General features: G+C 31.8%; 1 protein-coding gene across 20 annotated transcripts in view; it reads left to right on the forward strand.

Annotated features, from left to right (window-relative positions):
• RIMS1 (regulating synaptic membrane exocytosis 1) overlaps positions 1 to 16011 on the forward strand; it is a 488852-nt gene that overhangs the window by 303644 nt on the left and 169197 nt on the right. For all 20 annotated transcript variants that reach the window (XM_030315837.1, XM_030315800.2, XM_030315814.1 and 17 more), the window contains 4 exons: positions 7788 to 7855; positions 8919 to 9029; positions 10638 to 10737; positions 14779 to 14902. In XM_030315837.1, coding sequence (XP_030171697.1) covers positions 7788 to 7855; positions 8919 to 9029; positions 10638 to 10737; positions 14779 to 14902 — 403 coding nt within the window. The remainder of the gene's footprint in view (positions 1 to 7787; positions 7856 to 8918; positions 9030 to 10637; positions 10738 to 14778; positions 14903 to 16011) is intronic.

A 16011-nucleotide genomic window follows, 5' to 3' on the forward strand; every position in this document is an offset into this window, starting at 1 on the left:
TGTCATTTAATACAGATAATAAATACAGTCTATCTGCATTTCCTGAAGACCATAAACATTATTCTAAGGCACAAAGGTGTGTGTGTGTGAGTATGTGTGTGTGGTTTTATCTTGTTGTTCAAAACTCTCAGGAATTTTAATTTATTGACTTCTGAGTCCTGCAACATCAGGTCAGTGCAGAGATAAAGAATAAGGATGTCATTGAGCATCATGGTGTTTTGGAAGTGTTTCCGAACCCTGAAGCTTCATGTAGTCTCAAAAATCTAAGTGTATATACTTTCAAAACTAGGAAAAATTAAGCTCATGAGCAATGTTAACTATCTCAAATAGCTTTTTATTTCTCAATATCCTTTAGCCTACTTAAAGTAATACAAAATTTTCTGTGCTTTTCCAAAACCCCATCATCCAGGGTGACCCTAATGCATATTTAAACTTACAGTTATTTTCTAGATGATTTGGCTAGGAAGAATATAAACTGAAAAAAGAATCTTAGGAAGTTAGGATGCTTGTACTAAATAATTTTTAAAGTATAAAGTAAGCTGGTTTTAAGAAGACATTTTCAAGGGTATCTTGAGTCATCAAGAAAAATGTAAAAAGGGATATAATAGCCTACTTGTTTCATGATACAGAACAATTCAGTCACAAATATTTTGCTGATACATGTATATTTTATTCTCCCACATAAAAATATGATCAAAGAAGAAATGATGAAATATTTATTTTTACATTAAGGATACATTGTACATTCTGATCATATTAATTCACAGTCCAAATATTTTTGGTTAGAGATTAATCTGTATACTTAATATATAGATCATCTGACTGTACTATAAAAACAACCATTTTCTTAATACCTTAGGCTTCCCTTGGCTTTATGGAAATTAAACAGGAAGTTTTATGTTACTTTTTCTGTATATGATGGCTCTTTTCCTCATTCTTTAGCAATTGGGATTAAAGAAATATTCACACATTCTGAACACTTGAGCATCCATTTGCACCAGGCCGATTAATCATTTCTGTAAACAAAATGACTTTAACGTTTTTCTAAGCCTATTTCAAAGTACATTTTGCAAATATTACTGATTATATATATATATTTTAGTTATGAGAGCTAATTAATTATAAATGTGATCTCTAACACCATGATTTCATATTCCTAATTTCAGTTGTGTAGTTACATAATAAAATCATTTCTAAAGTCCTTTGTAATTAGCAGAGTTGACATATCTCATTTAATCCCCATGAAACTTTTGCAAGAAAGTGGCATTGTCTCCATTTTATAGAGAAGGACAAGGTCTATAGAGATGAAGGGATATTATCAGGAATGTGGCAGAGTAAGGAATAGAGTCATCGGTCTGTAACATCGAGTACATGCTCTTTTTGCACAATAGCTGGTTTTTATGTTTTATAAGAAACAACGTAAATTATTAGTTTCAGATAAGATATAATGCTGTTAATAGAGGAATGAAAATAGAGTGAGGTTCTCTGATTAAGTTTTCTTTTTTTTTTTTAATTTTTTTTTTTTAACGTTTATTTATTTTTGAGACCCAGAGAGACAGACCATGAACGGGGGAGGGTCAGAGAGAGGGAGACACAGAATGCAAAACAGGCTCCAGGCTCTGAGCCATCAGCCCAGAGCCTGACGCGGGGCTCAAACTCACGGACCGCAAGATCGTGACCTGAGCTGAAGTGGGACACTTAACCGACTGAGCCACCCAGGTGCCCCTCTGATTAAGTTTTCAATAAGTAAACCATGGGGGCAGTTTCTTAATTTTTACCTGGCATTAGAATTGACAGAAGGGCTTATCAGTATTATTGTTGGAAATACTTTTTAGTGTCTATTTTTACACTCTAATAAACAACTTGCATTTCTGTGGTGCTTTATAGATTGTAAAGCAATTTCATGTGCTTCACCTCAGGCTACCCTTGAAAGAACAATGGAATGCTATAGGAGTTACCTCTGAAGTTGAGGGATTATCTGAATGACTGAGCTCAGAGCTCAACCAGAGTGTTCATTCTGAGTTCCACATTATTGCTTTGTAGAATTGTGTGGCAATACGGTTGATGTTCCATTAGTTCTCAAATTCACAAAAAAATACGCATAAGAACCAGAGAAGTATCAGCTCCACCAAATATGTTAGTGAAATTCTAGATCAGGTACTAAGCCTATATTCCCGTGCCCTAAAAGTATTAAACAAAGATGGCACCATGGGCCCTTACACAAATATCTTACCTTTCACTGGATGTAGTTCAACTCTGGAGGCTCTATTGAGTATAAATGTTTCTGAATACAAGCATCTTTGGCACCTCATTAACTTAACAAATAATAACAAATTAACTTAACAAAGAAAACTTGCATTTCCTTGAACCATAAGATTTATACACCCGAGAGAGAATGGTATTGTTGGTTCTGATAGAAGCAAAGCTCATTGTTAACAAAGGGGAATTTTGAAAGTGAAATTTCTAACAAGCATTTAGAGAACAGCCACTCTAGTGAATCTGTACAGACTGGAATAATGTAAGTCTTCTAGCAAATGGCACCTTGTGTGTGTGTGTGTGTGTCCTGGACCAAAACCAGAAATTGGAATTTATGTTACTTAGAATTTTTGAAGAGGTTCTTGTGAAGACCAGTGGTTTGGGAATGCCTCTGGCCCTGCCTCAAGCTTTATTGCTCAAGGGACACAAATCTCTGTTCCTTAATTGTACAGTATTTGCTGTCAGATTGTATAGTGTATATTAGTGTATATTTTGTTTTTTATTTTATTTTTTTTTTAAATTTTTTTTTTCAACGTTTATTTATTTTTGGGACAGAGAGAGACAGAGCATGAACGGGGTAGGGGCAGAGAGAGAGGGAGACACAGAATTAGAAACAGGCTCCAGGCTCTGAGCCATCAGCCCAAAGCCTGACGCGGGGCTCGAACTCATGGACCGCGAGATCGTGACCTGGCTGAAGTCGGAAGCTTAACCGACTGCGCCACCCAGGCGCCCCTATATTTTGAATAAAATCACCAAAAAGTATTTGAGGAACAATGTTTTTACTATCCTAGGAACTTAGACTGTCAGTAATTCTGTAGTGAATGATAATTTACTGATTTTGCTTACACATGGTATTTATATTTATTTTTAGACTTTAATATTTCACTGATTATATGATTAATGATTGAATTTAGCAAGTATATCTTCCCATTTTATTTTAATGCCTGGATTCTAAGACCTATTAAATAATATTTGTTTCTTATCCATGACTGCTAATTTAACTTAAGTGAAATTAGGCTTTGTAGGATTTTGCTCTATTGCAAATTATTGCTTATTTATTTCAAAGTTCGTTCCACTATTATTTTTAATTTAGAAGTGGAAGCAGACACACTTGCCTTTTGTAGGCATGGGACTATCTGAAATAGGTTTCTAAAATAAGAAGAAATTATTTCAAAATGGTATTTTCATTAATAAGTTAAGATTTTTATCTCAGTTCTTAGGCTTTGGATTTTAATTCCTATCTATGAAAAGAATGCCCTTGTAAAATATTTAAGTGATTTCAAATGTACAACATTTTTATCACATTATAACCAAAGCAATATTTATTAACTCATGTGTGTTGACCATGGTACTCAGTATGAAAAATACCCTACTTTGTCTTAAATTAAAAACTCATTCTTAGAACTTGCGTGGTTTTTGTGTGTGTACTGCATACATTCAACAAATGTATTTTTTGCCCAGTATTTTAATTTGTCTATGTGCTATGCTATAATAAAATATATTAGGATTTATTTAATTTTACTTAGTCCCAACACACATCCTACTATAGAGAATAAACAAAAGTAAAAGAGGAGAATATTTTAAGAGGTGTAGGAAATCTCTGGGAAGGATGATTCTACCGATTTTTGGTCTGTGAATTTTATAATTTCTTTGGATAACAACAATCTGTACTATATAGGAAGAATAATTTTCTTTGAGATGACAGGTAACATAGTTAAGGATATGTATTTGGAATTGTGCAATTACTGTGAGTCAATCTTTGAATCAGTTTGAGTGCCATCTTTTAACACCATCATTATAATGAGGTTAAAAATATGCTGTATGTTTCTTATGGAAATAGAAAAGAATTCCAAATTTTCTAATACATAACAGCTTTGATGTATATAACCTTTCTTTTGCTACCTACACATTAGATACACATTCCACCTGGTCAAGTGTAATTATCATGTGAATTGTTAGATATTTATTTTGTAAATCAGAGTTATGATGTAGAAAGCATTTTTGTTCAAATGACTTTGATTCGTCTTACTGGAATCCACTGTGCTTTGACATTAAATATCACAAGATACAAAATTTTAAATCCTAGAGGTGCATGTTTATACATTGTTATATCCTCTAATGGTAATAACCTGTGTTAGGAAAAGCTGGTTCTCTTTACAGAAGGTTCAGGAGTCATTTAGCTGACTTTCATTTGTGCAATGAAAGTTGTGTGCTTATTTATTAATTACTTTTTCACAAGAGATGGGATAAAATTTTGTTTTTAAAGTTTTAACAAAAAATAATGCTCAAAATTATAACACATTATTGAATTTTAGCTGTTTATGAACTTGAGCCATTTCAGTAGACTGATATATTCCCTGGATCTGAATTAATGATAATAGCGCATTTGTTCTTTTATAGTTATATTGAATATTGGAAACAAAATGATTTTGTATCTGGTCTTTAAGCAAATACCATGAGTTTATCATTTTGTAGCTATGCTACTTGGAAATCAATCTCTTTAATCACCTATTAGAAAGATACTCAAGGAAAATGTTTTATATTAATGAAATACTAGATTCTGAATATCTTAGGAGGAGGTTTTGGTGAGTGTTGCTTAGTCCATTAATAATGGAGAAATATGACTTATAAATACAAATTACAGTACTTAAAAATTCAATAATATCTTTAAAATTTAGTAATTACATGGAAAGAAGAACAAATAAGTTTAAAACTACATATTTAGATTTTAGAATTTATTTCTCATAAGTCTTTAAGCAAAAATATTATATTTTAATGGGTGATAATGACATTTGTGATAAGAAAACTGTTAGAAACTGTTCAGGATGTGAAAAAGTGTAATTATACATTAAAATATATACAAATATTGTATGCTAAAATATTGAATGTCTTTTAGATTTTCATTTAATAGAAATTTTTAGTAGACATCAACACTATGTATGACCAAAATTATCCTATTTTAAACAAATTAAATTAGACTCTCCATTTAAGATCATAATTATACAAAGCTTATAGATGATAGGATACCATTGCTTGAAAGCAGCGTTTTTATACTAAAGTGTGCTTGGTATCATCACCAAACGTAGCAGAAACATCAGCTTTTGGTTCTTTGCATACAAAGACCAATTTCTGCACAGGAAATATTAATCAGATATGTAGATCTAGATTTACTTATGACAAGGTGAGTGAAGCACAGGGTTGAAACACCGTATGAGGAATTGAAGCATGAGCCAGAGAAAGATCCCAAGGAGTGTAGTTTTTAAGATCTAAGTAATTGAAGGATATAAAAAAAACTTTGTTCCCTTGAAGTTTTAAAATGGGTTGGATTTTGCCATTGTTTTAACCTCAACGACTTTCAAAGCAGTCTAACTTTCAACTTAATGACTAATTTTCTTCTTTAAACCCTGTAAATATTGTGTTCTGTTAATTTGTCACAGTATTTCAAATTGAGTCAGCATTTAAGGAGTCATCAGTCTTTCTTACTCCTAAGTATATGAAATTTTAGGGAAAAAGGTTTATGAGTTATAATAATCTTTTGAATGATATTTTTAGTTACTACTTAATAATAATTGCAATTTTATTATAATTATACATAGTTTTTCTTTCAAGGGAACAGTGTCATAATACTAAAGACAAAAGCAACTTTAAGAATAAGTAGGCAGGGATGGGCAAAATGTGTGAAGGGGAGTAAGAGATTCAGGCTTCCAGTTATGGAATGAGTCAGTCATGGGAATAAGTACAGGGAGTATAGTCAGTGGTATTATAATAGCATTGTATGGTGACAGATGGCAGCGACACTTGTGGTGAGCACAGCATAAGGTATAGAGATGTTGAATCCCTATGTTGTACACCTAAAACTAATGTAACATTGTGTGTCACTTATATGCGAAGAAAAAAATTAATAAAAAAACTTTTGAAGTTTACAAGCAGTACAAATAAAAGAGGGATAAAAACCCTGTTTACAATTTCATTGTATTTAATTAACTGAGGTGGTTCAGAAGAAGATAATCATTGACACCAAGCCATGTGCGCATGTTAAAGTATGTGATTTTGAAAGGGATTTGGACTCTGTGTGTAGTGAATTTTAACAATATAGTTTCTGTTAATGCAGTTTCTAATATTCAACCCTTCACAAAATATACTGTTATGTATATGACACATTTGAAGAACATTTTAGTATTTGTTGTATATATAACAAACTCCTTCAGCCTTTCTAAGATATTATTTATTAATTTTATTATTTTTTAATGTTTTATTTATTTTTGAGTGAGAGAGAGAGAGAGAGAGAGAGAGAGACAGTGCCCGAACTGGGGAGGGGCAGAGAGAGAGAGAGACGGAGAAACAGAATCTGAAGCAGAGCCTGACACTGGGCCAGAACCCACGAAATGCGAGATCATGACCCGAGCTGAAGTCGGACACTCGACCAACTGAGCCACCCAGGCGCCCCTCTAAGATACTATTTTAAAAGAAAAGGGAAGCAACTACTAAGAAACTTAGGTGTATAGGTTTTTTTATGCCTGCAAATTTTAAACATTTTTACATTTTCTATCACATTTCTTTTATAGTGACTGTATCTGCCATGCGTGTCATCTACATACAGTTCTTTGCTTGTGATCTTCACAGATACCAGAAAGACCTATTTTCCCAACACTCAGCCAGATATATCACTATTAGTGTGCTTTACTCACTTTCTTAATTTTTTTCTCTTTAAAGATACATCAGGAGAAAAATTTCATTGATTTAATCTAATATTTAAAATGTAAGAGATAATTTATTCTCACATTCACCCATTCCTTTTTTTCCTATGCAAATACTGAGAGCACTGCTGCTTTCTGTTATTTTTTTCCTTTTTTCTCAGGTGTTTTAATATTATATTTTTAAGCCAAAAAAATCAAAATTAAAGGCTCATAAATTCATGCTTACAAAATTAGGATTTGTGAAGTTTTTTAAAGTCTTTTTGATGGCTTTAGTACAATTAGATTTTCTGTTGGTTGTGTTGTACTCTTGCTAAAAGTTGTTCTTGATAATTTATTCAGCGCTGTGTGCTAAAATGCGTGTCCTAGTGTCAGCTAATGAGGGAAGACGATAGAGACCAGAGGCTAATTTTGAAATAACATGATATAGTTCAGAAGAGTAGAAAGAGAGACACTAAGTTTTAATACTTATTTCAGTTCATTGAATAAAACTTTTTCAGCATCACTAGATGGCAGGCTGTGCCTTGGCATGGATAGTCTTTCGAGGGAAGGTGGACTGAGTTAACCCAGTTCTTTCAGTGCTTTTTATGTGTGTTTCTAGGCTGATTTATGAGAATAAAGGTAGTCTATAGTATGAAGTGCATTTGTAACATTCATTCCAATGATTCAGGTCACAGCCTTTGCAATACAGGGGTGTATCATTCTGGTATGTACACACTCAAGATTATGATGTTCATAACCCTTTACTTTATAGACTGAAGAAGTCATACTTAAAATGATGCATTCTCCACTTTAAAGCGTTGCACTTTTCATCCCCCCCCCTCCCCCATGGCGCAGGTGACTTGGATTATTACTGGTTGGATCCTGCCACGTGGCATAGCCGGGAAACATCACCTATTAGTTCGGTAAGCTTTCTGGGAAATGAAAGTTGGAGCTTAGGGATGATGTGTACTGTTCATTGTCCTATCTATATTTGACATGTGATGGATAGCAGTCTTACTCTGTTTCGTTATACATTTTTTTAAAACATTTTATTTATTTATTTTGAGAGAGAGAGAGAGAGAGAGAGAAAGAATATGCATGAGCGAGCAAGGGAGAGGCAGAGAGGGAAAGAGAGAATCCCAAACAAGCTCCTTGCTGTCAGCAAAGAGCCCGACCCAGGGCTCAGTCCCACAAACCATGAGATCATGACCTGAACCACAATCAAGAATCAGATGCTTAACTGATTGAGCCACCCAGGCGCCCTCCATTATACATTTTAAGAAAGAAAATACTCATTTCATTTAAAGTAGTACAGTCTAGAAGGGAAAAAAAATCACTGAATAATTATAACAAATTTTATTTTTTTTAAAAAAAGTTTATTTTTGAGAGAGAGAGTGCATGGGTGAGCATGCACAAGCAGGGAAAAGGCCAAGAGAGAATCTCAAGCAGCCCTCCCACCCCCACTCTGTCAACACAGAGCTGAAAGTGGGGCTCAGTCTCAGGGTTCATGAGATCATGACCAAAATCAAGAGTTAGTCCCTTAAGCGACTGAGCCATCAATGTGCCTCTATAACAAATTTTAAATTAAGTAAGAAGCAATTATTAAATGATGACTATATATAAATGAGATATTATTTGGTTAATGATATCAACATTAACAACTCAAAATATAGAATAGGTTTTCTTTCTATAAGCAGATATGTTTTAAGTTTAATTCAATTTAATCATTTCAGAACAAGTTTTTAGAGATTTACTTAGTTGCTAACCACTCTTAGAACTGTTTAGTTCAAGAGTCTACTGCAAATAAAATGTAGCTGCATTTACAAATGCAAATTGTTGTAAGGTGAGGGTAGAACCCACCAAAATAAAGAATTTCCTCTAGAGTGCCTTTAACTGAGGAAATCACATCTTGCTACAACCAATAATTATGTGTCTACAGGAAAGAAAACCACTTAGCTTTTTTAAACTTTATCCATGTTTTGATAGCATCCTGTAACGTGGCAGCCATCTAAAGAGGGGGACCGATTAATTGGACGTGTTATTCTGAACAAGAGAACAACCATGCCCAAAGAATCAGGTGCATTACTGGGTCTGAAAGTAAGTATGCTGGTTTAAAATGTTTCTTAAGGGTGGATTACAGTACAGGCTGACTTCAACAAAATTTCTGACAACGATTTTTAAATATCTTCCTCTCTTCTCCAAAATACAGTTCACCTAGTGAACGTATCTTCTTCATATATTGATGTCTTATGACAGATACAGTATTTTTATCTGGATTAATATTTCAAAATCATTTTATAATATGGCTTACAAATGTGTTAGGAAACTGCCATGAAGTATAGGAAAATAAAGAATTTTTATCTCAATATGAAGTTCAAGGATGATTTTTACATTAAGAAGGTTTTAATGGATGGTAGTAAAGTTAGATTATGTGGACTGCATAATTTTATTTTATCTTGACAAACAACAAAAAACATCATTAAAGAAATTGTTTCCTAACTACAATAGACTTTATCGTAATATCAAAAGAGTAAAATGTGTCTTTTAAAAACATTAACTGACATCCAACAGATATAAAGAAAAACTAACAAATTGCAAAAGATTATATTTTATTATAGGAAAAATATATATGCACATTTTGTCTTATTTGTGTGTGTATGTGTATATGTGCTAAATCACATAGTTTTATTTGCTTTCAGAAACTTAGAGAAACAATCAAAGATGGGCTTTCAAATTATTTGCTAAGATATTATATTATAGTCGTGTGATAATTTGACCTCTTCAAAACCATTGACTATTAATCCAACTAAAACTTTTCTTCAGTTAATGCACTTAATAGTATCACCTTATTCATTATTAACATTTATTTCTCTTGCTATGAAATATAATTTTGATCGCCTCCACTAATGGGCATATCCCAAAGTATGGTGGATCAGCCTCAGCCTTTGAGAACATGTGTTGCACCTTTATTTATACACACTTGGTGACTGCATTGGGAGAAATTAAACTTAGAAACTTTCTGATGTATTTAGTTTTAGTTACAGTGGAAAAGCCAGGTGAAAGTGTTAAATATTCAGTAATAAAACCCAGACTTTAGGAGTTAGATTAGAATATGTATTTCAGGTGAAGTCATTCAGATGGTCAGTAGCAGAGATAAACTTAGGCTATTACTCATTGTGCCATGGTAAATTGCTTCCCAGAAGTGGCCTATTCTTGGTTTGAATCCATAGTCTTTATGTCTTAGACCTATATCCTACTTAAAGGTATACAGAAGGGATAAAGATCTGATGTGACAATGGGGCATGATGTGCATATAGAACTTTAATTCTAATGGGAGGCATGAACTTGGAGGATAAAGAAAAATGAACCCTAATGTAAACTGTGTCACACACTTCTGTAAGTAGGAAAGACCTCGCACTTGTCTTCTAAGGATAAACACTACTTTTGGTGCCGTTGTGTTGTTAGGTCAGTATAAGTAATCAGGACATGAACTTTCTTGGGACACATGATCATCTAAAATATAATGAGATGTTTTCTTTTTAAAAGTATACTGCCACTCCTTTAATCAAAAATATGTTTCACTTTATTAATGTGCCTACACTCAATCCTAAATACATTGTAAAAGACTGTATGATTAATTCCTAAAAGTAATAAACTTATATTTTAATATGAATCTTGGGAACTTATAAATTTATTATTATTCAGGTTGTTGGAGGAAAAATGACTGACTTAGGACGCCTTGGTGCCTTCATCACCAAAGTAAAGAAGGGTAGCCTTGCAGATGTAGTTGGACACTTACGAGCAGGTAAAGTTTCTTTTTAACATTTAAACAATGTGTACTTTTTGCATGAGTTGGTGGTTTTCAACGTGGGGTAAGTTACAAATAAGTCAATTAAATAAATAACTAATTTTAGTGCATGGGTGAAGATTTTTTCCCCTGGCGTGGGTATTTACTGCAATTATAGGTAACTATGCACCAATGGCAGTTTGGAGAGAGTAAGATTAGGAATCTTTTATTATTCATGTAAAAGTAAATAGATGCAAAATGCTGCAGGATTACAAATTTTTGTAGATGACTTTATAATTTTGCTACAAAAACCAAAACAAGTTAGCCCTGTAGAAAAAATAATATCACTAATTTTTTATATTTTAAACTATTATAATTACTAAAGTTTTCCATAGTGGTCCCAAAACACTTACCAGTAGCAGTGTTTTTAGTAAAATACAACCATAATCACATTTCTTACACAGATTACATAATAAAATATTTGTTAATTTTATTGTGACATGTATTATACTCATGCAGATGTACTACTTCGTGGTATTTGGAAACTTACATTATGTTGCTCTGTAACCTTAACGTAATATGATAAAATCATTTAATATATTCACATGTACCATATTCAGTAGCAACACACTTTAAAATCTGTTTTTTTTTATTTACCCTTCATTTTAGTTAAAATCATATTAACGTATTTTTCCCAGTTTACTTCATGGTTTTGTAGAAATCTTTTGGTTGGAGTGTCTGCCTATGCATTTGAAAGACAATTACAAAGAAAACAGAGAAAACTGAACTACAGAATTGAGGATTAATAACCCGTAGCACATAGAAAGAGAACATTTCTAGGCTGTTTTCAGTTTTTATACCTTACCATCGTAATTACTGAGACCTTGAGAAAAGTGTTCTATAACCGTTAAAGATATTTTTGTTGTAGTTGATTACCAGGATATCAGTTCAAAATCATTTAGGTTTTTTCTTTAATAGAGACTTCCTATGCAGGTGTTGTATAGGGAGAAAATCCAAATCAGAGGTTTTTCTTCATCTGCAATATATACACCTTTGAAGATGTGTAGAGGTACAGTATGCTGGTTTTTTTTTTATCAAGGACTAGTTATGATTTAATAAGAAATAACTCAATCAGGTGTGACTATGTCAATAAACTGAGTCTTTGCTTGTTTAAAGACTGAGAAACATGCCTTAGAAAGTTTATGAATCTCTTTTTTAGAAAGTATAAGAATCCCTTGAGTTAATGTAATGCTCTAATGTAACTACAGAAATCTGAATTTGCAGATCAGATTATAAACATAATGGCTTTCTATATAAAATATCCCTTAGTGATTAATTTCATTTTTTAACACCCTTATGTGCCTAGAGCCTGAGAAACTTAAATGTAAAATGTTAGAAGCTCAGCTTAGATAGCTGTAAAACAAAGAAGTGGAGTTTTCACTAAAAGCAATTGATGCATTTGAAAGAAGTATTTTAATAAATTAGATCATATATTGTGTTTGATTTACGTTATAATTTAGGAACAGTCTTCCTTCTATTTGCATATAACCATCACTGGCTGTACAGTGCTGTGCTTTTTTATTAATGTGAACTTTGTTCAGCATTTGCAATCTTGCTTTAATCTTGCCATAGCTTTCTGTACTGTTTCTTCCCCTTAAGTCCATGCACTATACCACTACTTGGTTTAATTATCAAAAACAAGGTTGACACTGATGTGCTCCTTATTAAAAGTCTTCACAGTCTTCAGTCATCATCTGCTTAAGTCAAAGCTCTGTAGTTCTGTCCTCTACTAACCATTCCAGCCACTTCTATTACCATCCATTTTACCTGTTAGCCATGGCAGTGTGCCTATAGGTCCCTGGGAAGCTATCCACCTATTAGACCTGGTCCATGCCTCTTGTTTATCTGGTTGCTTTTTTGCTCTTGTGCTCTACCTGTTGAAGTCCTTTCCATCCTTCAAAACTCATCTAAAGTTGCCTTAATTGTAAAGTGTTTCCTAATATCTCACCTGGAACAATACCTAACTACTATCTCCCTAGCACTACCTGGCTCTCTTTCTCTTCCTCAGATGAACTCCTATCATTGTGTATAACATTTTAGTAAAGATATTAATTCCTGTATGTCTCCCCCACCAATGACAGAGGAAATCTCTTTTATTTGCATCATCATAATCTGCATCTCTGCCTGAAGAGATTATCCGTATAAAAATAAATATTGTTAAAGACACCACCTTCTAGTTTAAGATATTTTGATTTGTAAATAAATACATGTATTAAGTTAATAAGATATTAACAGTTATGCTTCCGATTGCTGTCTATAAAGGGGAAAATTTTTATAATTCAGTGCTTTTGAAAATGTTGACTGCAACTCATTACTGTATAGTCACTTTAATGGTTTACATCCATCAATTAAAAAAAATGAAATGGAACATGATAGAATTGGAGATATCAGGGTAAATATTGTTTCGGAAAGTATTTTTTTCATACACACATACATACACACACATACACATAAACATACAATATTCACATGATGTAAACTTTATTTTTTTTCTTGGTCAAACAAATTTAAAAGACTGAGTATATTTTAAATTTGTAATTATATTTTATTTCTTTTTTTAACACTGAAGTGTATTCATTGCCTATGTAAAACACCTTGCTGTGTAACTTCTTAGGTCAAACAATTATAAGTCCCTTAACTATTAATGTTAACCATACTCTTTTACCAAATCAAAGCAGCATTATATGCTTTTCAAATATTTAGTTTTCATTTTTGAGTAAGCAAACATTTGGGAAAAAATACTTCAAAATAGTCCTAGCAAAACAAAATTTTTCTACTTTAAAAAAACAAACTGAAAACATCTACTATTTATAGTTCTCTTGCCTATATATATATACCTACAAACTGAAACATCTCATGTTTACAGTTATCTTTCATATATATATGAAATATATATCTTTCATATGTATATATATTTATATATATATAAATTATATTGATCTATCAATTCAGCATATATTAGCTGCTAAATCATTACAGGTACTGAGAATAAGATGAGCAGAAACAATTAAATTAAGACACCTTAAAGTACCATTGAGGTTGGGGTATTTCAGCTGAGTATGCTGTTGTGAATTGAAGGAGAGAAACATTTGGGATCTAAAACTGCTCTAAATATTCATGAAAATAAACAGTTTTTCCCAAATGATCTATGGTAAAATCCCTAGTTAAAATATCAACAATAAATTATTAGCTCATTTATTTTAACGTTATATTATTCTCCTGGATTCTTAGAGTATTTAACAAATGAATGAGTATTGTATTAATTTTTTATTATTTTCAAATATTTTAAAAATATTTTCTAATTTTACTTTAATGCTCACAATATATATTATGTATAGAATGTGTGTGTTATGAACATCTGGAAGTGGGTTAACTGTCATGCAACAGTTTTACATCTGCTTGCTTTGTAACTTTTCCATAGCTACCTGCGTTGCCCTGTGGGTATGAATTCAAATCCTTTCATGCATTTTTATTCTGTTGTGCGTCTGGTGAAGACAATGAAGCATGACTTATAATTGGAAAATTCATGCTAATAAATGTTAATTGCTATTTCAACCAAAAATAAAGGACTTTATCCAGAGTTAAATAAGAATCTTTCACATATAGAGCTGCCTGCATTTATTATATGGAGGACATGCTGCTAATTATTATTTTTTAATGTTTCCAAATAGGCTGTGCTAATTCCATCCCATAGCATGAGATTATTTTTTATATTATTTCTGGTATATTTCAAAAGATAAAGGTAGCTTTGTATTGTACTGTTTCCTGTGACCAGTAATATTCTATGGGGGAAAGAAAAAGAAAAAAAAGAAAGAAAAGAAAAAAGTGTTTAGAAGAACCATTTAGCTGACATTATATGTCAGTCAATTTGCTTTTGAGAGCAGAGCGTAGACAAACTATTTGTATATGTTTTGCATTTCTTTGTTAAAAAAAGAGAAAAGATAAGAAAAATAAACAGAATATATAAGGTAAAAAAATACCCTTTTTTTTAAATTCAAGGGGATGAAGTTCTAGAATGGAATGGTAAACCCCTGCCGGGAGCTACAAATGAAGAAGTTTACAACATTATTTTAGAATCAAAATCAGAACCTCAAGTTGAAATTATTGTTTCAAGGCCTATTGGGTAAGGCTAAAAAAACTTACTTCTTAAGTTTAGTAAATTACATGTATTAGCAGGGTTTTAAAAAGAAGTTTATACATTCATACAGTACATGTTAATAACATGGATAGTTTTTCTTCAATTATGGGCATACACTTTATATTTTTTAAATTTCTTAATATTTTAAACTTGAATACTGAATTTTCTTCACTACATTTTAGAAGCTCCACAATTTAACAACTGTAGTATCAAAAAATATTGTTATATATTTTCAGAAGTGAAATATAAACTAAAAATATTTTGTTTTAATGGCAGACCTATTTTTAGTAATTTAACTTAGTAGTATTTCCTTAAAGGGAGTCACTAACAACTCATCTTCTTATGACATTTAAAACAGTAATTGTTTCATGTCTACATGAACTTTTTATTATTTTACTAAGAAGAGAGTATTTTTTTCTATATTTTTACCCATGGGTAGTGCCAACTTTTGTTTAAAATCAAGCGAGTGTGAAATATTTTAACTTTTTAAAAAATTGGTCATAATAATTGGTATAATATTTTTTAAACTTCAGTTTTTAGCATAATTTAATTCTCTATAGCCAATGGGAATTTTTTTTTTAATCTGTGTGTAGGGTCCCCCACATTGTTAGATTTTCTGGCTAACCCAAAAGTCCAGAATATTCTTTTTGCCAGTCTGTAATTTTTTTGGAAGACATATTGAAATATCTCCTGATAGTTGCCTTAATGTTTGAGTATATTTTTGGAAATAAATCCCTCTTTTTTTTCCCCATTGTCTAAAATATTATAGAGCCATTAATTCAGGACTTATGTTGAAAAAGTAATAGCCTTTAATTTTTGTTGTCTTCATGCATATATGTCAATGCAAAACATAGAAGAAAATATAATTATCCTATTTTTCAAAGGACTGAAAACACATGATCACGTATTTCAAAGAACAATATTAATATATATAAACTCTAAAATAAAAGCAAGAGTATAAATAATTTTAAGTGGTGATTATTAAGAGTAAACATTGAAGACATTTGCAAAAGTATTGTACATTTCCATGCAAAATTTTTTTAAATAGCAACACTTTATAATTTATGCTAGTTTTACATGACATGTGTTCTAGT

This window comes from Lynx canadensis, chromosome B2, assembly GCF_007474595.2.
Source record: "Lynx canadensis isolate LIC74 chromosome B2, mLynCan4.pri.v2, whole genome shotgun sequence".
In the NCBI taxonomy this organism is placed as follows: Eukaryota; Metazoa; Chordata; class Mammalia; order Carnivora; family Felidae; genus Lynx; species Lynx canadensis.